Below are 22,054 nucleotides of genomic sequence, written 5' to 3' on the forward strand. Positions count from 1 at the left end.
TCACCGAGTCGAATGGTGGCGGTGGTGGTTATGAGCAGAGGGGATTGGGCTTTAAGAGACAAAATGACGAAGTGAAGTGAAGTGAAGTGAGTGAGGGGAAGAGGGAGACTGTTTTACCCCTTGAAATACGGCCAGCTGGCACCAAACTAACAGCGTCATTGACGTCGTGTACGTATATTGGGTCGGGCTTAATATTTGATGTACCAACGTTTATGTTTTGGAAATTTGTGTACTGAAATTCGTAGTGGGTCTTAATTCGGGTACTATTCATGAATTTTTCCCTTAATAAATCCCTACCAAACATTTTGTGTTTTTGGGCTTGGGTTTACTCTTAGGCCCATACTGTTTTTACTTTATTATTTTATGTTTCCTCCCGTGCTGATAGGTCGGAGGCGGAGTTACTTTGGTTGTCGCTGTTTTAGCACAGTTTAGTTGGGTGTGTGATAGGTGACGTTTTTGGGTATGGCTGTGTTTCAGCTCACTCTACTCGATTGCTCTGTGTACTTGGGCTATCGGAGTTGAAGAGTAAGGTTACTATTTTAGGGCTTATTTCCAATCCGTGATCGGCTTCTTGAAACATTTTATTCAATGATTATTGAAAAATTACTCTCATTTCTCTTCAAAAAAAAATCTGTCCAACCCAACATTAGTTATGCAATAATAGAGTGATCGCTTCAAGGCAAATTGTACCAGAATTATGGTTAAAATATCCGATCATTAAAACAGCATAAAAGATCATTCTAATGCTCCCTCTAATGCTTCAAAATGTCAGTGCAATACGCCCCGTCTATCGGTTTCAAATCATCGGGCTCGGAATGGTCTCAAAAGGAACTAGATTAATGAAGACGGATTTTTAAGAATATATATCTAAGAGCAGATCAAAAAAATATATATCTCTAGCAACAGAGATATGATGCAGATTATTTTCAAAATTCCAAGTACTTAATTAATCGCCAAACATACAACACATGATGAGCACTAGGTTCTAAGGCCAACTCTTCATTTTAGACCGATTTGTCAATTCAGCAAATGATATGACATACTTCATAGGCATCTTGACTCTGGATCAATCTCATAGGCATCTTCTGTGCGTCTTCATGTAAGAAACTCGGGTCTGCACGGTATTACAGTCAGTGATATTATTGTTTCAGGGGAGCCTTCTTCTCTCTGTCAGCTATACGAGCAGGGGCTGTCGAATGTGACTTAAACCGACCCCTCCCTTCCCCTTCTTTCTCCTGGAGAATGCAAATTCCAAAAGTTAGACCTTCATGAAATGGGAAAATGAACCATTTTGTTGCAAGGGAAAAAAAAAAAAACCCAAATCTACAAGCATCGAGAATTGAAACAAATTTAGACCCACAAGCTCAGTTCCTTTTATCAGAAGACCAACGGGACATTTAACCGAAAGAGAGAAGGGAAAAAAAAAAACTACAGGTGACCATCTCAAAAAAACAAAGATGGTAGAAATTGTAGAACCCCGGTACGGTGACCTTGTATTGCAAGTTTTACTTCAATTGTGCAGGTAAACACGGGAATAAATACCTTTTTCTTTACAATCTGAACCACGTCTTCATCATTAAGAAGGTGACTGACACCACAATGCTGAGGGTAATGCCTTGCACTTGTACCCCACACCAGCACATATTTTACCTCCTTCAGCAGACTCCTGTGGATATGGTTACAAAAGTCCTCGACTGTGCAGCCACCTCTATCCTGCACACATAAGATTAATATGAGAAAGAAACAAATGAAGCCATAAAACACCTAAGAAGAAATAAATAGATAAAAATACATCGGATATAAGATTCGCAACATACAGCAGAAAGAACCACAGGATCACCAAAATCAGGTTGCTGGCCCTGTGGCTTTGTATAAACTCTAACAAGTCCCATCTCCTCCCACATCTTCGCGAGTAGTCTGTCTAAGTTCAGCTGTTAAACAACAGGAATAATAAAGTCAATGTTCCCGAAACCATTTCATATGAGAAATTCATAAGCTAATGCGAGTGACAATAACAAAGTTCTGGAACTGCAACATTGCTCAACTGTTGCAGTATCACTTGAATTTCCCGAAACAAAAATTTAAGAACTTGCCTTCAGATTGCAGCTAATGACAATAGAATTAGGTTGCCGGGCTAATTTGTCCACATCATCAATACCAATAACATCTATCTTGTTGTATACATATACACACTTCATGTATTTTCTGTTACCCTCAATTACATCGATAAGATCATCCACTGTGGCATCCTCACGAAACAGCAACTGCAATGAATTTATATTCACATGAGCATTCTTCCCCGTGGGATGGCCAAGGAATAAGATAGAAATAAAGTATTGACCTATCAAAGACTATTACCCAAGGGGGATAAAGAGATTATGTAAACTAATCGTGTATGGCCACTAAGAGATTCAATATTAGTCATGACTCGTGATAAAGGACAGTCTTGACTCTTGATTGAAACAAGGTAAGAAAATACATACCTCAGCATTGTGAATTTTGTATTCGTGCAGAATTTGATAACAAAGCTTCTCGTCCACATGAGTTAAAGTGAGAGTGCTGTTAAAAGAAATGCCTCCGGTTTTTTTCTTTTTGAAATATATCTGCCCAGAAAACAAAATAAATAATAAAACTAAGCTCCCAGTGGATTGACAAAGCAAATCAATAAGCGAAACAGTTAAGTAATTGACAGATACTGAATCCTAACCAAATTTTAGAAAATGATAATCTCTTGAAAACACAAAACTTACTTGTGGTGGTCTCTTGTTTAAACGCAAACCCACAGCTTCCAGCTCCTTTGTCAAAATTTGCCGATGACCTTCACTCTGAAACATATAAAGAACAGGAGTTTCTAGGTTCAGAAAATTAACACAGATTTTTGAAAAAAAGGAAATCACCATATAGTATCATTAGCTACTAAACTAGCAATAGGTTCCGCAGCACTGTTGCTACAGGAAAGGTACTTACTTTTGAGGCATCAAGTACCATTAACACAATATCTGATGACTTTGCAACAGCAATAACCTGCAAGAGAGACAGTTGTGTCAAACTATGGCTGTTTCATGATATCTAGCAACACTTAGAATAAGCGAATGTATCTTGAGACATCTAACTGTATCATTTGTAAGACAGACAAATAATGACAAGTTATCACAACTGAACACAAGAAGATTAAGGAGTTCTCACCTGCCTCCCACGACCCTTGCCTTCAGAAGCACCTTCAATAATTCCAGGAAGATCAAGCAACTGAATTTTTGTATCATTATAGTGTATAATCCCAGGAATGCAGGTAAGTGTTGTGAACTCATAAGAAGCAGCTTCAGAGTGCGTCCCCGTCAACATTGTCAAAAGTGTCGACTTACCAACACTAACAAAAAAAAAAAAAAAAACGCAACAATTACGGATACTGTTTTTGAAGTAGCAATGTCACATTCTAATTTCTTCATAATACATGTTGAAGTTATACAAAAATAGCAAACCTTGGAAACCCAATTAGGGCAACACGACCGTGTCCAAACTTTGTAACTTCGAAACCCTCTCCACCTCCACTAGAACCCTAAATCACAAATCCAACTCGTAAACAAAAGTAGAAAACTATATACCTTAACCACACGCAACTTGGTCGAAGCCATCACAAGACGAAACTTCCAAATTCATATCCAACTATTCTCATAGAATATAAATTACACCAACATATATATAAGCATAGAGGGACATACTTTTGGAGGCTCCAACAGCTGAGTCCTTAGCTTCGCAATCTTCGCCTTGAGCTGACCGAGATGGTACTCTGCATATTCAGCACGGTAGGTAATTAAAAATCAAAACATAACCAAATTGAAGAGGTTATCAGATATCACTGCAAAAACATCAAAAAATGAGGAACAATTCTGAGAAAGGGGGGAGAACCTGTGGCTTTGTTTTTCTGAGTCCGAGCCATTTCGGCCTCGATTTCTTTGATCCTTTCAATGATCCCCATTGTCGCTGGATTGCTTCAGCTGCTACAACTGAAAAGCAAAGCAACACAAGAAGAGTTAGAGAAACTATGGCGATTGAGATTTCAATAGAAATTGGAGGCTGAGAGAATGGTTGATTGAGGTGCGATGTTGCAGAAACCAAACGAGGAGTGGATTAGGGAGCAGGAGATAAGAGGATTAAGCTTAATTGTTGTGAGAAAGTGAAAGGGAGAAATGCTAATTGTAGTAATTGGAGGAAGGAAGTTGGAATTGGTTTGGTTGAAGACTCACCTGAGACTGAGACTGAGGTTGAGACTTGAGACGGAGACGATCTCTCTGGAACTGTCTCTCAGCTTCTTCGAGAGGGAGGGAGAGAGAGCAAAGGGAGTGAGATGGAGTTAGGGCTGAGAAGAAAGGGACAATTTGGGCTGAACTCGGAGGGTCTTATATTGTTGGGCCTCTCTTTTCTCTCAAAACCCGTTTGCTCTACATTTTTTCTGCTTCTGCTTCTTTTTCTTTTTTCATACCAAAACCACAGAAACGATTGAAATTTCTATAAATGTGCCAGTTTCAAAGATATTTTTGAAATCAGTCATATATCGTTAAAGGTCAAATTATGAAAATTTTGATAGTTTCGTAAAAATTTAAACCCTTGCATTATTGTTGTATGCTATTGAAAATTATTGCACTGTCACTGCATGGCAGTAATATTTACTTTTCTTTGTTAGACTTTTAAAAGGATCATGTTAAGACTTTTAAAAAGACCGTCTTTCAGTAACATGAGCATGGTCATAGCCTATTGAGCATAATCAATAAGAGCAACTACAATATATTAATTTAGCTCGTTTGCTGTTTTAGAGAGCATGTTTAAATAAATAAAACTTCAAACAATATGGAGTGATTCTTATCCTAAAAGAACATGGTGGCTGATGTTAAGATGAGAGCAGGAAACACGTTTCTATTCTTACCCTCCTGCTCCTGCAATCCAATAACTCGGACTAATTTCGATAGGCCGGGGGTTTGTTGTTGGCTAAAAGGTTCTTCCGTTTTTTTTTTTTTTTAAAGCTTATACCATATTTCTTTTTTTAATAAAGCTTATACCATATAAAAAGAAAAGAAACATCTCATAATCAGAGAAAATGTATACAACTTGTTGAAGCCTACAGCCTGCAATCCATAACCAGCATCAAGCCTGTTTAGTGTTAACAAGCAAATATGGCAATGGAACAGATTAAAGTAGGTTACATCTCGGTACCTCATGTTTGACACGCATAACTAGATTTATATACAATGTTACAAGTACCCTGATCTTGTTTGATGCACACTTCGAGTAACATTGGCGGTCAGCTTGCTCGCCCCTAGATTTGGAGGTACCTGTGCGTGCATCTCAGCAAGCTCTCTCACTTTTAACAAAATTGATGCTGGGATAGGCACAGCGACATGTTTCCGCGACTGCATAATTTCCCACCAAAGAAGCAAAGTTAATCCATAATTAATAGACATCAAAAGAAGAAAGCAATGATATAATGGACAATAGAGACAAATTATCAACAGGTTTCACACAATATAAAGCAGCAATCCTTCCCTTGGTAGCAGAAGTTGCAATAGGCAAAACAAAATTCTTATGTATGAGTAGAAATAGGAATAGCCGAATAGTATTGCCATTTTAGTAGCAAATAATGGATATACTCAAAGATGAAGAATGTAAATTATAGAACAGTGTGTGTTGAGAGAAGACATTTGAATGCAAAACTAGGGCTAACCAAAGAGTTCACAGAAACATGCATTAAAAGGAGATACCAAGTTAAACGCTTCTGACCTAACCAACCAATGGAGAGATTCTGACCTAACCAACCAATGGAGAGAAGGAAGGAATACGTTAGTTATACTCACCCCATCATCAGGAGGTGTTTGTGCAAAACTAGCTTTCAGCAGGTTCCTCCACTTGTCCTGCAAGATAAGATGAAACAATTTTAAAATAGGCTAAAGTATTTTTATTTTTTTATCATTTTAACCATTTTTGACATAACTCCAATACATACCTTGAGATCAACAGAAGTACGATATGAAAACGTTGCAAATGAAAGCCTTTTGATCTCAGACCATCTGCCAGTGCCACACTTAGAGACACCCTCGACTAATTTCATAACTTCAACAAGAGTCCAAGCTCGATGATGTTTCCTTCTCATCCCACCTTTTACTGTGGGAACTGCAGCTATACTATCATCTGAATTCTCCTCAGATGAATCTGTCTGTTTTAGGCCTAAGTTTTTCCCATGCTCGAATGTGCTCATTACAGAGCGCCGCTTGTCTTTCTCTGGTTCAGAAGCAAACTACACAGGATACAAGTTTGTAATTAAAGCAGTGTCCAAATATGCAATCAATTTACAGGTATGAGATACATCGCTCACTATCAATTGCAACCCAAGATTAATACAAAGCAGTGATATCAGAAAACTCCAATATAAGATCAACCCCATGCAACAGCAAGAGGTGAAGCGTGCAGAACTTGAAGAACATGCCTATGAGAAACATATCCAGCATTCCCAAACTATTTTGGCTTGCAAGCCTAAAAGATGTCCATAAGTGTCGTACCAAGTCCTTTTTACCTGCTCCTTAATCATTCTCTCCAACCATATGATAAGAAACAAGACCAGACTGTACTTCTTTTCCATATATCATAATTCTTGGAAACTATTGCATTCTGTCATATACTCAATGCTTCTGTAGTATTGGTGGCCAGGGCAGTCATTTAGTAGCCATAGGAGGTCCCAAGTTCTAATCCCTCCCACTATTTTCTTAACAGTTCCAAACAAAAAATTAAAAAAAAATAAAAGGATCCCTTACTCCCAGAAGACACCTCTTAAGCCATTATCCATTACATACACTCAAACAGAAGATACATGCCCTATCTTGCCTTCATAAACACAAGAGAAGGTGAACTGCAGGCTAGCCTATTTATCTACGGAATAGAGATGAACCCACTTATTTACCAGAAGCTTTAGTCCTTCAGAAGAAAGAGAATACCAATTTAATACCGAAGGAGAGAATTTAGAGACAATGAGACTATCACCTACAGCATAGGCAATAGTAGCTTTATTCCAAACAAATTAAACAAGTAATCATCTTTGAATCCAGTCAAACAACGGAGATCTTACCAGTGGCTTAATCTGTTCAGAAGCAGATCTGGCTTTCAAAACTTTGTCTGCACACTCGCTCTCTGGAAGAGAAGTACACACAGCAAGGGTCTCTTTTACCAGTTTAGCTGTCACACCCATTCCACATGGATTGAAATTCTACCAATTGAAATACAAGATCACTTCAGTTATGGTCTATATGGATCATTTCCTAGTACCCTGTTTTACTATTGATTAAGTATTCATTTTATAGATGTCAAAGGAAACTCAGAAACTTCGATAAAAAGAATAGCTTGACAAAAAAAAAAGTATCATCAGGCAACTGGTTTTTTATCTTGTCAGCTGACAAACAGAAGAAAAAAAAGAGAGAGATAACTTCTTAAGAAACAACCAAGCCAAACTTAAATAATCAATATACAAAGCAAAAATCACAATGCCTAGGTATGATATTGATTTTACCTACCATAAGAGCCATAATATTTTTCCTCGGACGGCTTCTTCGAACCCGAGAAACATAAGGAACCTGAACCCCAGATCCACCAAGAGAATCCAACCTAGTGACAATAGTTCTCTCATTTGTAGAAACATTTCTAAGAGGCCTTGCAGAACATGTTGGAGATGTTTCTTCATGTCCAGCAGTTTTAGCGGAACTAATCACTTTTGGGCTATGATCTCTTGATTCCACTTCAGAAAGTTCTTCAATGTATCGCTTAGTGGGCTTCCGAACTCTCTTGGCAGCTCTCTGATCCATGGTATGATCCTCACAGCCATATTCTTCTTCACTAAGGCTTCCCGATCTCTTGGCTGAAACAACTTGATGATTTTCTAATTGGCTATTGTGACTTTTTGGTGAATCTTCATACCCAAGATTCTTTGCTCCAACATCAGAACCCTCAGTGTGCATATCATGAGCATTCTGCAAGCTATTGTCTTTGCCGTTCTTCACCAATTTCTTATTTATAATAGTGAAAGTTGTGGTTGAAACATCACAAGAATTAGTCAATCCCATCGCGATCCTCCTTTTAAGCCAGAGCTTGTCCTTAACAGTAGTTTCTCGCCCAAAGGTTGCTCTAAATAATTCATGAAGTTCTCTTATTGATAGGTTGTCCAGGCATATCTCCCTGTTTGATGCATAAAAATCACGCTTTGAACTAGTGCAGACAGCAGAAGCTGATGATACGCTTTCTATTGGTCCATCTGGATGTTTTGAGCACTCCCCTTTTGTCTCAGATTCGTTAATGTGGCTGGCATCTAAGCTCAGTGATGACGAAGGAGCAATTTCCTGCAAAGGAATTCAGATTGCAGATTCTTATTAATAGCAGGCAATTTACTATGCTGGTCAAAATACTGGATATCTAAATTCATAAAATCAGAAGAATGATCAGAAGATCCACATGCTAAGCAGAGCCTCTCTTCCTGTCGCCCTTTGTAACATCTCCTCGATGTACTACAAGATATTTTAGAGGTCGAGAAGGATCCTAAACTATGCATATACTAGTGGTCATGCATGGAAAAAGAAAATCAAAACTGATTATCTATAAGTTACAGGAGCAAATAAACCAGTTGGGAAAGAGATACAACAATTATAAAAATGTCATACAGATAAGCAAGTGCAAGAATTGTGCATAAAAATTTGTCTAAGAGCTTATAAGGCTTTAAGCTTCTCTATCCATTACCAATTGGTTTTGAGTCAGATGACCAGACTTCTTCATAAACCATGTGAAATAAATAAACTGTCCGCAAAATATAGCAGCGAACGTGTCCAAGCACTTGAGTAGATTTATTAGATATTACCAAAAATCATATATTCAAAAGAAACACACTATCTTCTGCAACCGTTACAAATCTACCAGCATAAACAAGAATACTCATCCATCTATATCTAAAGAAAGCAAATTGCCAACGTAATACCTCAAGATGTGCACTTAGTTTTGCATCAGCTTCTTTACCCTCTGAAGGTGACAAACCTGGCCAAGTACAGTTGATCAGACAAAGCCATTACAGAAACAATGCCATGATATATAAAACAGAAAAGGTTTGATTTTAACAAAGTTTCTAATATAAGTCAGTTGGTATATCTCCGAAGTCACTAGAGTGAGGAGAAAAATAGGCATAGAAAACAGAACATGAATATAAATGGTATACCAAAGACTATCTATAACAATAAAGTGGAAACTGGAATAATTAGTGACAGCAGAAAGTCTACCTTCTGAGCTTTCTTTCTGAGGCTTCCCAGATGAAGATTCATTAGAAATGCACTCAACAGTTCCCGTGCTCATAACAACAGGCAAATCGATCTGCTCATCAACAAGAAAATCCTCAACCTCCATTACTTCATCATCTGTTGCTGGCACTAATCTCCCATCACCTTCAACCTGCTATCGGATAAATGGCCACATATTATAAAGATGACAAAATAAATGGCAACGAAAACATCAAAAATGAACAAACAGCATCCATACTAGTAAGTGCAAAGTCATTTTAAGCTTCCTCCTTTTATCAAAGAGGGTTTCACCCCGCCAAACTAAGCTAGCCTCATATTTTAATATCATCATGTTTACCGATCAAGACAGGACAGCTTTCTCAACTTCCAAGGAACATAAATTTAACTCCAAAAATAAAGCTTCACAATGAAGAAAATTATATTTGTAATGATCCGCATTCAATGTGTTTCTTTTATGATTTTCTCAAGTCTGACTCAATCAATCCCACTAGTTAATTCACAGCCACTCTTAACAGCACTATCTAATTTTCAATAAGGAGTGGTAGCTTGACTCGCTTCCAATTGTGATGACAAACAATATAACTGTTCAAAATTTGACAGAAGTCCTTCTACCCACTCTATATCAGTACAAACGAACACCCATTAGTTATCAATATCATGTCTTTTCCACACAAAAAAAACTAGAATTCACTTTACTACAAGAAATTCCCCTTTCAATTTTATCCACTTGGACCTATTGCCACCAGCATATTAGTTAAAAACTTACCCGAACGAGCTTGTAGACAACAGGATCGGTAATCTGCTTCGGAGAAGACAAAGACGAGCTACTTTTCTCAACTCCACTCTCCTCACACTTCCCTTCATCATTCCCCTCAACCACAAACACTGCTTCCATGGAAAATCCACCACATGCAACTCAAATACACAAACTGAAACCCCAAAAGAAATAAAACAAAACAAAACAAAACAAAAAAACCAAGTAAATAACAAAGTAAACTTCTATACGTCTCAAACAAAACCCAATACAATCACCTGAAATGCACCTGAAACCCACACATTAAACCTTCAAAACTAATTTAAACCCCACACAGTCCACAATTCAAAAATTTCCAAGCACTGAAAGCAAACCCAAAATTGGAATACCAAGTGAAATTACATAAAAACTACATTTATCTAGAGGCTAAATTAGAAAGTAAACGAAACAAATTCTCATGCACAAGTACCCAAAGACTACAAATTGGCAATTGAAGCGAGATTATGGAGGAAGGGGGACTCACCATAGGACTGAGTGAGTAGCGACCGAGTTGATTCAAAGGAAAGCGAGTTGGGGGAAACGAGTCGTGTTTGGTAAAATTGTGGGAGAAGGTTTTAATGGGAAAGGGGAAACCAAAACCAATCGGATTGGTGTTGTAATTTTTGGCTCGCTTTTTTAGTACGCTGTGTTTAGTGTGGACTAAACATACGGTTCCGGACTCCAAACTCTCTCCTTCAAATCCAGTGCAGAAATTGGACTTGGCGTCCGAGAGCCTATTTTAATGCTTCTTTTCCATTTTCTTTTCTTTACGCTAGGAAAGTAATTCCTTTGTTTTTTCCATGAGAATGGAAATGAAATTTCCCAACAACTTTCCATTCCGATGTTTGGTAATGTAAGGAAAGTTATTAGGAAAATTGTTAAAAAGTTTGTAAATAATGTAATAAAATAATATGTTGTGAGTAATAAATGCAATGAAATAAGGGGGGAAAGTAATTCCTTTGTGGTGTGTTTGGATGAGAAAATTATGAAATCCGTAGGAATTTATAAATGATGGAATCTTTAATTCCATCAATCTAAAATTCCATTAATTGCAATTTCTATTGTTTGGTTGTATCTATTTAGGATTTGAAATGTGTAATTAATTAAGAAAGTTTAAAATAAATAAAAAAATAAAATAGAAAAAAACCTTGTTTTGGAAATGAAAATTGAATACTGCAAAGAAATTCGTAAATGACACCTATTTTGGTGGAAATTGAAGTAGGGAATTTAAATAATGAATTCCTTCGTTTTTTTCCACAGAGAAATTTAAAATTTCTAATCTGATAATGCCAAACGAGGGAATTAGCTTGTAGGAATTATGAAATCCTTACTTTTAATTAAATTCCATCATTTTTTCCCTCATCCAAACACACTCTTGGGGTTTGGAAGGAACCATTTTCCCCCTTATTTTCCCTTCCTTCAGGAAATTGTTTCCTTTCCTTTTGCATCCCAAACGCAGGAAATGAACAAATTTCCTTTCCTAATGCTTACTTTCCGCGAACCAAACGTGGCCTAAGTCTAGCCCACACAAGTGATGACAAAAAAAAAAAAATTGTATGAAGAAGGCATACGGTTAATGAGCTGTGACATGTTGGTTATTTAGATAACTGATATCGTGGAGGTTACAAGTTCAAATCTCATTGACATCATGAGATGAGTGGAATGAGGATAAAAATGGTCATTTCTATTAAAAAAAAAAAAAAAGACATACAATGATTGACAAAATGTGATTATTTTAGTGGGTAGTTTTTGGAGAACCCTATCTAGTTGTTCATCATTAATCTAAAATGCATTACCAAACAGGAATGACAACTAAACATCACCATTTTGAAATCTCGTCTAATCCCCGACTATAGGGTTGGATTGGAATCCTCTCGCCATCCTCTTTTGTAGAAACCAAATGATCTTCGGGGACATTGCAGAGAAATGTTGTACCAACTAAATCAATGTTCCAGCAGTAGCAAACATCTGATCTAAGTATGATGGGGTATACCATTTACATGCAGACAACCTCTGAAATATAGAAGCGGAATTGCACCACAAGTTAGTCTACTTGGTCGAGTGACGCATGTTTCTTAGGTTTGTAGGTTTGGTCCTAAATTTTATGTCGGATCAATTGTTAGAAAGTATACCCAATTACCCAGTATACAGAGATGGTACCGACTCCAAATATATGAATGACTACACAAAAAAAGGTGCAAGGTAGTTTAAGTAATTAGCGACTCATTTACAAAAATAAAAATCAAATAATGCTTCAATGACAAGAAAAAATCCAGTATCCTAACAGTACATATTGCTGTCTCTGACACTCTACAACACTGAAAACTAAAGATTGCGAATAAAGAAATCTAGGTGGCGACCACAACTGGCACTTAAGGCACTTCTATTGGTATTTCCGTTGCCAAGACTGAGGGCCTGATGTACCCTTTCTCCTACAGTTGGTGAATGGTGAACATATCAGGTAGGGGTGTCGTGCGGCCTTGCTTACCCTTTGGATCCCAATCAAGCATGAACTTCACCTTAATCTCAAGAACCTGAAAAACAGTTTATCAAGGCATAAGAAACATATACAAAGATCATGGGTATGGGGAAATGTTACTGAATGCTAATAACAATGATATATAGACAAGTATACAAGACAACAAATGCATTTCATTTTACAGTGAACGGTTAACGAGTGTTACCAAACTAATGGAAAAGTGAGCAGACTTGGTTGGAGATATAAGACAGGAATATTAAGAAAATGTAGGAGTCCCCGAACTTTAAGAACTATTAATCAGTTAATAAAAAACTAAAAAACTCCAGCATACAATGTCAGCATTCTTGAGAATCCTCTTAGCCCATGATCATGGGTATGGGGAAATGTTACTGAATGCTAATAAAAATGATATAGACAACTGCATTAGACAACCAATGCATTTCATTTCACATTGACAGGTTAATGGGTGTTACCAAATTAATGGAATTCTTTCAGAAAGCGAGAGCAAACTTGGTTGGAGAGATAAGATAGGAATATTATGAAAATGTAGGAGTTCCCGAACTTTAAGAACTATTTATTAGTTCAAAAAAAACTAAAAACTCCAACAATTAATGTCAGCATTCTTGAGAATCCTCTTAGCCCATGATTATGGGTATGGGGAAATGTTACTGAATGCTAATAATGATACAAGCAAGTGTATTTGAAAACCAATGCAGTTCATTTTACATTGATGTGGGTGTTACCAGACTAATGGGAATACTTTTAGAAAGTGAGAGCAAACTTTGTTGGAGAGCAATGCAGTTCATTTTACATTGATGTGGGTGTTACCAGACTAATGGGAATACTTTTAGAAAGTGAGAGCAAACTTTGTTGGAGAGGGAAAAGACAGGAATGTTATGAAAATGTAGGAGTTCCCGAACTTTAAGAACTATTAATCAGTTCAAAAAAAACTAAAAAACTCCCAACATACAATGTCAGCATTCTTGAGGATCCTCTTGGCCCATTATTGTAGGTAAGGGGAAGTGTAACTGAATGCTAAATATAACTGTATATTTATTAGAGAGCTTATCCATTTCAGTTTACAAATACTAACATATATAAGAATCACAAAACCAATAGACATACCTTTTCAAAAAAAAAAAACCAATAGACATACAGAACTGTAAAGACGAGAACCAACTTATATGACACATCAAAATTGCAGGATTAAGTGATTGAATAACCTAGTTACTTTTTGCATACCTGCAGACAGCAAGCCCTCCTAGAAGCTTGTAACACAAAGACTCTGCCTGAGCAATTGCACAAAGCCCTCGGTTACTAACTTTCTCTGCATAAAGCCAACACTTTTCTCCGGAAAATTGAAAGGCTTCTGAACAACAGGTGTAAGTTCCTTTAATCTCTTTCCCTTCTCACCTACACCCATCAATATATAACACGTAATCAAAATCTGCAAATTTATCAAACACATGTTCTGAAATATAGTCCATGTAAGGAAGCTTTTCTTTCTTTCTTTCTTTCTTTCTTTGTATAGTTCATTTAAGCATAAGGTCATTATAGTACTTGCCAAATGATCAAAAACACTAGCTAGATTATATTAATTACTTCACAAAATCATACTCCACTATACTAAGCAGGCAGATAAACATCAAACAAGTTTCTTCCTTTCTCAAGTAGAGGCATACGGATTAAATCTAATACCTTTAAAACTTAAAAGCCCAACATTTAACAAAGGGTCAAACTGTTCTGAGTCCGAGTGGCCCTAATGATGATCTAGGTCGGCACAGGCGTAACCTCAACTGAGTAGCCATCCGCCGCTAGCCTCTCTCGTCAACAACTAGGAAAGACTCCATCAGCAACAAACTGTATCACAAAATGAATCAGATCCCAACAATTTTTGTTCAAAAATGAAAAGCAAAAGAATCAAAGAAAGTTACATTAGTGCGTGTTTGATCGGTGGTCGGACATTTCGCTTTTTGCTCATCTCAGCCGCCATAGTCGTTGGCCACTTTTTCTTGTTTTAGCCTGCGCCGCTGAGACTGGAGAAAAGAGTTGGGTTTGTTGCTATTTTTGGGTGACCTAGAGAGTGATATATATATAGGACAGCAGTGAGTGGCTAATGACTATCAAGACCTTAGAGCAAAGTCACCCGTTGTCAAGAAATGTCAAGGTCGAAATGTCAATGCGTCGACCAGTCAAGAAAATGTTAACTGTCACTTGACATGGGTTTCCACCCGTTCTGTTTCTTGACCAGTCAGTTTTACTGTTCATTGATTTATTTTTTTTTATAATTAGAAAATTGAAATAGATTTGATGTAAAAAGATGGTAATAATGTAGATTTATGGATAATTAATGTTATAATTGTGATTGTTATAGCTTTTCGGAAATGGAACAACGCTAGAAAATTGAAATAGATTTGATGTAAAAAGATGGTAATAATGTAGATTTATGGATAACTAATGTCATAATTGTTATTGTTATAGCTTTTCGGAAAGGGAACGACGCTAGAAAATTGAAATAGATTTGATGTAAATAGATGGTAATAATGGAGATTTATAGATAATGTGAAGACCCGAATTTTCATTTATTCGATTTTGTAATTCAATAATTGTTCAGATATTTGAATTATGAATATTGAGACTGTTTCGTAAGTCGTTTTACGAGAAATTTAGTTTCGAATCGATTTTATTTTTGAAACGAACATTATTTAGGGGGTCTCGAAAATTGACTTTTTATACATACATAATTTGGGAAAACTTCCTTCATGAAAGTTATAGAGATCGTCGATATGAGTTCGTGTATGTGTGGAACGCAAAAATCGGAGTTCGTATGAATTAGTTATGAATTTTTGAAAATTTGAAAATTTTCTATAAATTGCAAAAATTTCTGGTCCTTTTTCGTAAGGACAGATTTTTCCTCTTTTCTTCACTTTCACCCCTGAAACTCTCTCTTCTCTCTCCTCAAACCCGCCAAGTCCCGACCGACCCGACCCGAGTTTTCCGCCGCCGTCGTGCGTCCTCCTGCCGCGGACCCGGGCCATACGGGCTCGCCTCGGCTCGCTCGTCCTCCCCACGGTGGTGCCTCAGCTCACCACGCAACCCAAAAGGAGATCGAAGGCCTCCCACAGCCGTGCGACATAACCCGGCCAGAATTCCAATTTTCCGGCATCCTCTCGGGGACTGGTGCAGACGCGGTCTGCTTGCTGGCGCTTCCTCATTCGTTTGTGTCCTCCACGCTTCCTCTCCTCCTCGTCTCTCTCTGCGTGTCAGTGGCTGACGTCAGCCACGTTTTCTTCTAGGCCGAGCTGGCAGCTGGTCAGTCTGGGTCAAGATTTTAGTCACGGCCTTGGCTTTGTTTTTTGGACTCGGTCATGAAAAGCCAAAGTTTGGCTAGGCAAGATTAGGCCGATGGAGGGATGTTTTTCCTTGTGGCCGGTCACCACATCATTTATCCCTGCTGGAGGCCGGTCAAAACAAGACCGGTGGAAATGCTCTTAGAATCTTAATACTAAAATGGCCAGCCCTATAGTATTAGGTCTTGCTTGGGAGTTTGGGACTGGTAGAGTTTGGTTTTGTGAGATTGTATGATGAACTGTAAAAATTAGTGAGTTGGATTTTTGTGTGGATTGCGAGTTTTAATCAGCATGTTACATGATCATGATTAGGAGGTTTCGTATGATCGAGATTTGTTTTTTTTTTTTTTTCTTTGGTGTACGTCAACAAACCATTTATTAGCGATTCTTGAGATTAGTATAATTTGATTTTTGTAAGATGGTATGATAAATTGTATAAACCATATATCAATTAGTTTAATTTTTAGGTGCATTGCAAATTTTGACCTGTACATTGTATGAGTTAGGGGACACGTTCATTTGAAGGTCTCTTCTTCTGCATACACCAACTAGGAATTTGCTCGAAAATTCGAAGTTTAAAAGAAAAAATTTATCCACTGTTTTTTTTTTTAATCAGATAAACAACTCAAATGCTACAACTAGTCTTTTCTCACTTATAAAGAAGAGACTATGTCATGGTCCGATGGTTCTTAGAAATAAAAAAAAAAAACAATTTTTTTTTATCTTGTAACGGCATGTCGTTTATCCTCCCTTGTAGCATTAGCGGCAACTTGAAAAGTAGAAAACGGTTGGATGTGAGAGATAGTGGGAAGAAAAAACCAATGGCGGGTGTACTTCCTTGTTCATCATCAACTCTCTCTCTACTAACTCCACTCAATTTCCATTCTCAAGAGCAATGCAGAGCTTTGCATTCTCACTCTTTAAGCACCCAAAGGGGTGCTCTTTTTGTTTGTGCTGCCAAGAAGAAAGTTAGTTTCACAGACCAAATTCTTGATTACATTGAGGGTAAAATATCTTTACTTTCATCATTCTTGCTCTAATATAAGGTTTTTACTGGACCCAATCTGGTATTATTTGGTTGCTTTATGTGCATACTTGCTGTTTTGTTCTGAGTCATTGTGTTTGATTGTGTGAAGGGGGTCCTAAGTTGAGGAAATGGTATGGGGCACCTGAACTTTTACCTAAGGATGGGTCTGTTGCTGAAGATGAGGACGAATTATCAGGTGGGTGTTATGGCTTGTTTAGAAATCTGTGCATGTTTATGTAACTATGTTCATGATGCATTCGGTTCCGAAAGAATTGTGACATGTTCTTATGCAGAAGGAGATGAAACCAGGGATGCTGTTTTGGTAACTGACGGAGATAGCGAGATGGGGCAGGTGCGTTTTCTGCAGGCATTGTTAATTTTTCTGATGTACATTGATCAGAATCTACATAGATACTACATGGGGATATAGAAAACAGAGGTATAAGTGGTGAGTTAAGTTCAAACTGTCATAAGTACACAGCACAATGAAAACAGCTAATATGTTATAGTGATCCTGAACATTAGAGCACAATCATTTTTATGTGTTTAGGTGTAATATATATGAATCAACAAATCTAGAGTTATATTAGTCAAGGACTTATCATGTACATGCTTCAAGATCAGTGCTTACACAGTTACACTACCCTTGATTTTAGTATATGGATTCTGAGCCCTGTCATATCTAGCCAATGTAGATGGTAATATTGTCGTTGATTGTCAAAAGAGCTAGAGTAAAAGCATTGGTGAAGGATAAGCGGGCTGCACTTGAAGCATTTGGAACTTATGTTGAGGTAGGTGGGAATTAGTTCCTGTAAATTTACCCCTTTTGAGATGGAAAGGATATTCTATTGTTCATGTCGCTTGCTTTGTTCATGTTTCTTGTCATTGTACTTTAAATACTGATTACATGGTTTTGGATTTTGTTTACATAGTCATTGACTGGAGATTCAAGGGACAAGCCATTCCTAAGGAGAGCGCTGAGAGGAGTTTCCACAGTAATATGCCCAAATGTATGCATATCTACACCTGGAACTTACTGACTTAATTTTGTCTTCCTATATCATCACTTAAAGCATGCTCCGTACATAATTCATAGATCCCAATTCACCAACTTTATATCACTATACCTTTCAAATTCTAAGAGCCTAATATTATCTCTATATACTGTTGCAAAACCATATTTAGCTTCTTAGTTGTCGAGATCTTTTTGACATGATACCTCTTTTGAAACTGAAACCTTGAAAATGTCATTTAAATGTTTTTTCTTTTGTCAGGAAGGTTTCTTATCTACTGTTGGGAGCTTGAAAGGGGTAAACCATGTCATTCTCTTATCTCAGGTACCTCTCTCTCTCAATGTTAGAAACATCACCACTGTAAAAAAGGAAATGTTTTTACTGTGATTAATAAGTTAGCAGTTGTCTGTTTACAAAGGTGCCGGCGGCATTCAAGCTCTCATGAAAAGCAATGCAAGAAAATTAGCCGAAGAAGATGAGTCAATACTGATGGCCTCGGGAATCCCTTACACCATCATCAGGGCTGGCTCGTTACAAAATTCTCCAGGTGGAACTCAGGGCTTTAGCTTTGAAAAGGTTAGTTGACGCCAAAGTTTTCTCCTTCTTTTCACGGAGCCATTACGGAACTAAACATATGTCATATGTGGGTCAGTTATGCATAATTTCTTCATGTGCTTTGCTATATTCAAATCAGTCTGCTCACTGTTATTATTCCTTTACATTCCTATAGTCTAATACACATGGGAGAAAAATATGTGGTATTCACATTTTGTGAAGGAGGCCTGGATTTTTAGCAATTGTAAGCAATCATAGACAATGTCTGAATAGATCAATATGTAAAGTTCACTCATATGATACAAAAGTACATTGGGAGTTGGAGATTCTAGGTGTATTGCAATGGCCCTTTTTTCAAATGAAAGAGAAACAGTCCACAGACAAGCAGCTGCTGATACAGCAGACTTGCACAAGAATCTGCAGAAAACAAAAGACAGTTGATAAAACACAAATCCAAGCAGGAAAAGACGAACAAAACATAGTACTGGAAAGACCCCATAATTGACATAAACCCCTCCTCACTTTTATTCTGAAATTCCAGTAAACTGAAATCTTAAATCCTAAACCCTTGTAAAAACTTGCTTATTATAAGTTGTATGATTTCTTCCTAGCCTGGTAGGTAATTGACGATAAAAGATTTCCATGATAAATCGTAATAGAGATATAACAGTTCATTAGGATGAAAGGTTGGAATGGGTAACAGCTAGTAGATACTGTGAACTCGTTCTGTTTGGCTGATTTCTATAGGTTGTATGGCTGATTTCTATAGGCGAGTAATAAACTCACTTTGTGTTGTTTATGATAGGGAACTGCAGCAAAAGGAACTCTTAGCAAAGAGGATGCGGCCTTTATTTGTGTGGAAGCAGTTGATGCAGTCCCCGAGGAAAGATTCATATTTGAGGTAAACATAAACATATAGAAATAAACAAAGTAGTGGGTTTCTCTTTTTTTGAAGAAATTCTGGATGAAGTTACCACATCTGTTAATGTTTTAGCAGTCGTTAGGATGTTCATAGTTATGACTTAGGCAAGCACACAACAAATATGGAGTCATTGCAGTGGAAAGATGTTACTAACAACAAGTTGATACTCCAAAACTAGTAATTGAGGGAAAAATCTAAAAATGGAACAATACTAAGTGAAAGGCGATATAAGAAAATAGGATGATGTCTTTACCAGTGAAAAACCTGTTTTAATTTATTTTATCTCTGTCCTCTACTCCTCTCTACATTTTCCCTTTTATGATTTTCTTGATAAGAGGGTAACGCAATTAAACAATGTTTACTGTATTGTGTGATATTATATAGGTGGTGAATGGAGATGACAAGGTTTCAGATTGGAAAGAATGTTTGAATAGACTAATGGAGAAATCTTAACAGCAACTTCAGTAATCATTGGTATATTACATCCTTCTTTCTGTAAGTGTTTATGTGGGTGTCTTTGAATAATGGAACAGTTATCATGAAGGAAAATAAAAGGGGGTACAAGTTTTGTTTGTTCGTAAAAGAAGACATGCAAATGGGTTGGTGTGTGTCTGAGAGAGAGAGAGAGAGAGAGAGAGAGAGACCGAGCATTCTACAGCTCCAAGTAAATAATTAAATACCGTTCTCCTCTTATACAGTAACAAACTTACATTCTTTAGGCTTCATTTGTTCGGCAAAATGGGAATTTGTCAATTCTTTATTTGTTAGAAGAACGGGAAGCAAATCTGGGAATGAAGGTATCAATTTCAATCTTTTTGAGGAAGTAAATCCGAGTTTTGTTAAGAAACGCCCAAAGCGGCTCTTATTCACTGCTGAAAGGATCCTTTGGCCAACTACAGTTTATCAGGTTCTAGTGGCTTTTCAGGCATTGACCATGCTTGGCTCCTCTGTATCACCCATAGTATCTTGCCACCAAGATTAGATGGAATTCTCTCACCTTCTCAAAATATCATCAAAACTCTACGTATTGCGACGGGAAGGTCCTAGTTGCATGAACAAGGGGTTAATGTTCAAAAATTAAAAAACACTTTTACCAACTAAATTGTGTTGGCAATGGTCTAAAATAAAAATTAAAAAACAGTTTTGCCGACGAACTTGCGTCCGCAATGGTCTCATTTCTCTTCAGGATATTGACGAACATAGTCGACACTCAGTCCTATGTTACAAAGCACATATGGCGTTCAGTTAATTCTGCTACCAACGCTGCGGCCGATTGGCCGAAGTATCTCAACTTATGCGTCTTGCTAAATCATACCCGGAATCCAGATGCTTAATGCAGGGGTTCCACTCGTTGGAATATGATGGCACCTCATTGAAAGAAAAGACACAAGTATGCCAAGCATCTCATGCAACATGAACCTATCTAACTACGATGTACAATTTGTTTTCTGTAACTTGGTTTGCTTAAAGATATCAAGTATGGAGGTCCATGCTTCTTATTCAATCCTCTTAAGGGAGAAGTTCTGATGCGCGCTCCCACCAAGTAACGTTAAAGTTCCGGTCAAATATGAAGATCTCCATCTCTTTGATAGGCTTGGTATAGAAAGCAGAACTGCACCAACCTAGCTATATGATTATGATTATCCTAGTTACGACTCTTGGCTCTCATGCCTGATGAGAGGAGTCCAACCAATTGATGCAGAACAGATGACAGCCCAATTTGAAGAACAGTTGGATCGTGCCAAAGGAGGAAAACGAAAAGTGACTAGTAGACGCGAAACAGCTCCACGGAGTCCGTTTGGGACGTACGTACCTTACCTTTCCGGAAAGGGAATCGCGCCAGAAATTAAACTCATGGCTCTGCCATGATCTGTGACCTTTTTCGGGCTTTCGGGGTCGTTTAGGGCCTCAAAACTGCATTTTTCTATTTTCCGGTGTTTTGGTTTTCCTAGTTATTTTCGGGTTGTTTTTGTTTTTACCCATGGGCTTTAGGGTTTCATTGTTAGTCGCCCTAGGGTTTATTTTCTTATAAATAAGCCGCCTTAAGGCTGCAGAACGCAACTTTTATCTTATTATCAATAAAATTGAGATTATTCTCTTTTTATCTCTGGTGGACTCCATAACCCTTTTGCTTAGGTTTATTGCTGGTAAACCTAGTTATCAATCCGTCTACGTCACCAATGCTACGAGAAAGGACATGGAAAAAATAACATCCCTGAAGGTTAATTTTTCAGCTTTGTGGGTGCCCTTGTATTTTACGGCACTGTCCTTTGACACTGCGAAGGTCAAGGCAAATGTCAAGAAGGTCATGAGTAAAAATCAAACGTATAGTAGAAACAAAGACATATTCAACAGATGCATTTCTGAACATAAAATAAATCAAATAGATGATTGAGCGTGGTATTGACATATTTGTTTGTTTGGTATGACTTTGTCATATACTCATATATAATTTGCTTCTCCTTTTGTATGTGGTTTCTTCTTTCCTTGGACTTCTCCTTAACAATATCCTTTCAAGCACTCTTTGTAGTAAAATGACAATTTTCTCTGCAGTAGAACAGTAAAAGCAATGAAGTGAATGAACATATTCTTGAAAAGTAT

General features: G+C 37.4%; 3 protein-coding genes and 1 long non-coding RNA gene across 10 annotated transcripts; 1 reads left to right on the forward strand and 3 right to left on the reverse strand.

The window, feature by feature from the left end:
* Positions 1-816: 816 nt before the first annotated feature.
* On the reverse strand, positions 817-4,397 carry LOC133741243 (developmentally-regulated G-protein 2). 3 transcript variants are annotated; one of them, XM_062169178.1, is made up of 12 exons: positions 4,245-4,397; positions 3,907-4,004; positions 3,720-3,787; positions 3,480-3,556; positions 3,187-3,367; positions 2,968-3,024; positions 2,751-2,825; positions 2,484-2,603; positions 2,094-2,264; positions 1,818-1,931; positions 1,543-1,713; positions 817-1,235 (listed from the first exon to the last, which is right to left on the reverse strand). In XM_062169178.1, exons 2-12 carry the CDS (start codon positions 3,974-3,976, stop codon positions 1,140-1,142), a joined length of 1,200 nt encoding a protein of 399 aa, XP_062025162.1. In that variant the 5' UTR covers positions 3,977-4,004; positions 4,245-4,397; the 3' UTR covers positions 817-1,139. The 3 variants fall into 3 exon arrangements, with proteins under 3 accessions (XP_062025162.1, XP_062025167.1, XP_062025172.1); XM_062169183.1 differs by having other exon boundaries at positions 3,907-4,003; positions 4,250-4,349; XM_062169188.1 differs by having other exon boundaries at positions 3,907-3,998; positions 4,245-4,291.
* Positions 4,398-5,058: 661 nt separating this feature from the next.
* Positions 5,059-10,795, reverse strand: LOC133725475 (uncharacterized). Of its 4 annotated transcripts, none has more exons than XM_062152756.1 (9): positions 10,592-10,795; positions 10,081-10,199; positions 9,297-9,468; positions 9,002-9,057; positions 7,554-8,372; positions 7,112-7,249; positions 5,996-6,286; positions 5,847-5,903; positions 5,059-5,405 (listed from the first exon to the last, which is right to left on the reverse strand). In XM_062152756.1, the coding sequence occupies exons 3-9, from the start codon at positions 9,418-9,420 to the stop codon at positions 5,247-5,249; spliced, it is 1,644 nt and encodes a 547-aa protein (XP_062008740.1). In that variant the 5' UTR covers positions 9,421-9,468; positions 10,081-10,199; positions 10,592-10,795; the 3' UTR covers positions 5,059-5,246. The 4 variants fall into 4 exon arrangements, with proteins under 4 accessions (XP_062008740.1, XP_062008737.1, XP_062008739.1 ...); XM_062152753.1 differs by having other exon boundaries at positions 10,081-10,243; XM_062152755.1 differs by having other exon boundaries at positions 9,297-9,465; positions 10,592-10,794.
* Positions 10,796-12,322: 1,527 nt separating this feature from the next.
* On the reverse strand, positions 12,323-14,655 carry LOC133741261 (uncharacterized). Its single transcript, XR_009861761.1, has 4 exons — positions 14,521-14,655; positions 14,285-14,446; positions 13,829-13,999; positions 12,323-12,641 (listed from the first exon to the last, which is right to left on the reverse strand). It is a non-coding gene; the product is annotated as an uncharacterized LOC133741261 (long non-coding RNA).
* A 2,071-nt stretch (positions 14,656-16,726) lies between these two features.
* Positions 16,727-20,025, forward strand: LOC133741267 (uncharacterized). 2 transcript variants are annotated; one of them, XM_062169200.1, is made up of 9 exons: positions 16,727-16,941; positions 17,073-17,159; positions 17,257-17,315; positions 17,659-17,754; positions 17,896-17,973; positions 18,238-18,300; positions 18,379-18,552; positions 19,337-19,432; positions 19,838-20,025. In XM_062169200.1, exons 1-9 carry the CDS (start codon positions 16,758-16,760, stop codon positions 19,904-19,906), a joined length of 906 nt encoding a protein of 301 aa, XP_062025184.1. In that variant the 5' UTR covers positions 16,727-16,757; the 3' UTR covers positions 19,907-20,025. The 2 variants fall into 2 exon arrangements, with proteins under 2 accessions (XP_062025184.1, XP_062025191.1); XM_062169207.1 differs by lacking the exon at positions 17,659-17,754.
* Positions 20,026-22,054: the final 2,029 nt, after the last annotated feature.

The sequence above is a fragment of the Rosa rugosa genome, chromosome 1 (assembly GCF_958449725.1).
Source record: "Rosa rugosa chromosome 1, drRosRugo1.1, whole genome shotgun sequence".
NCBI classification, from domain to species: Eukaryota; Viridiplantae; Streptophyta; class Magnoliopsida; order Rosales; family Rosaceae; genus Rosa; species Rosa rugosa.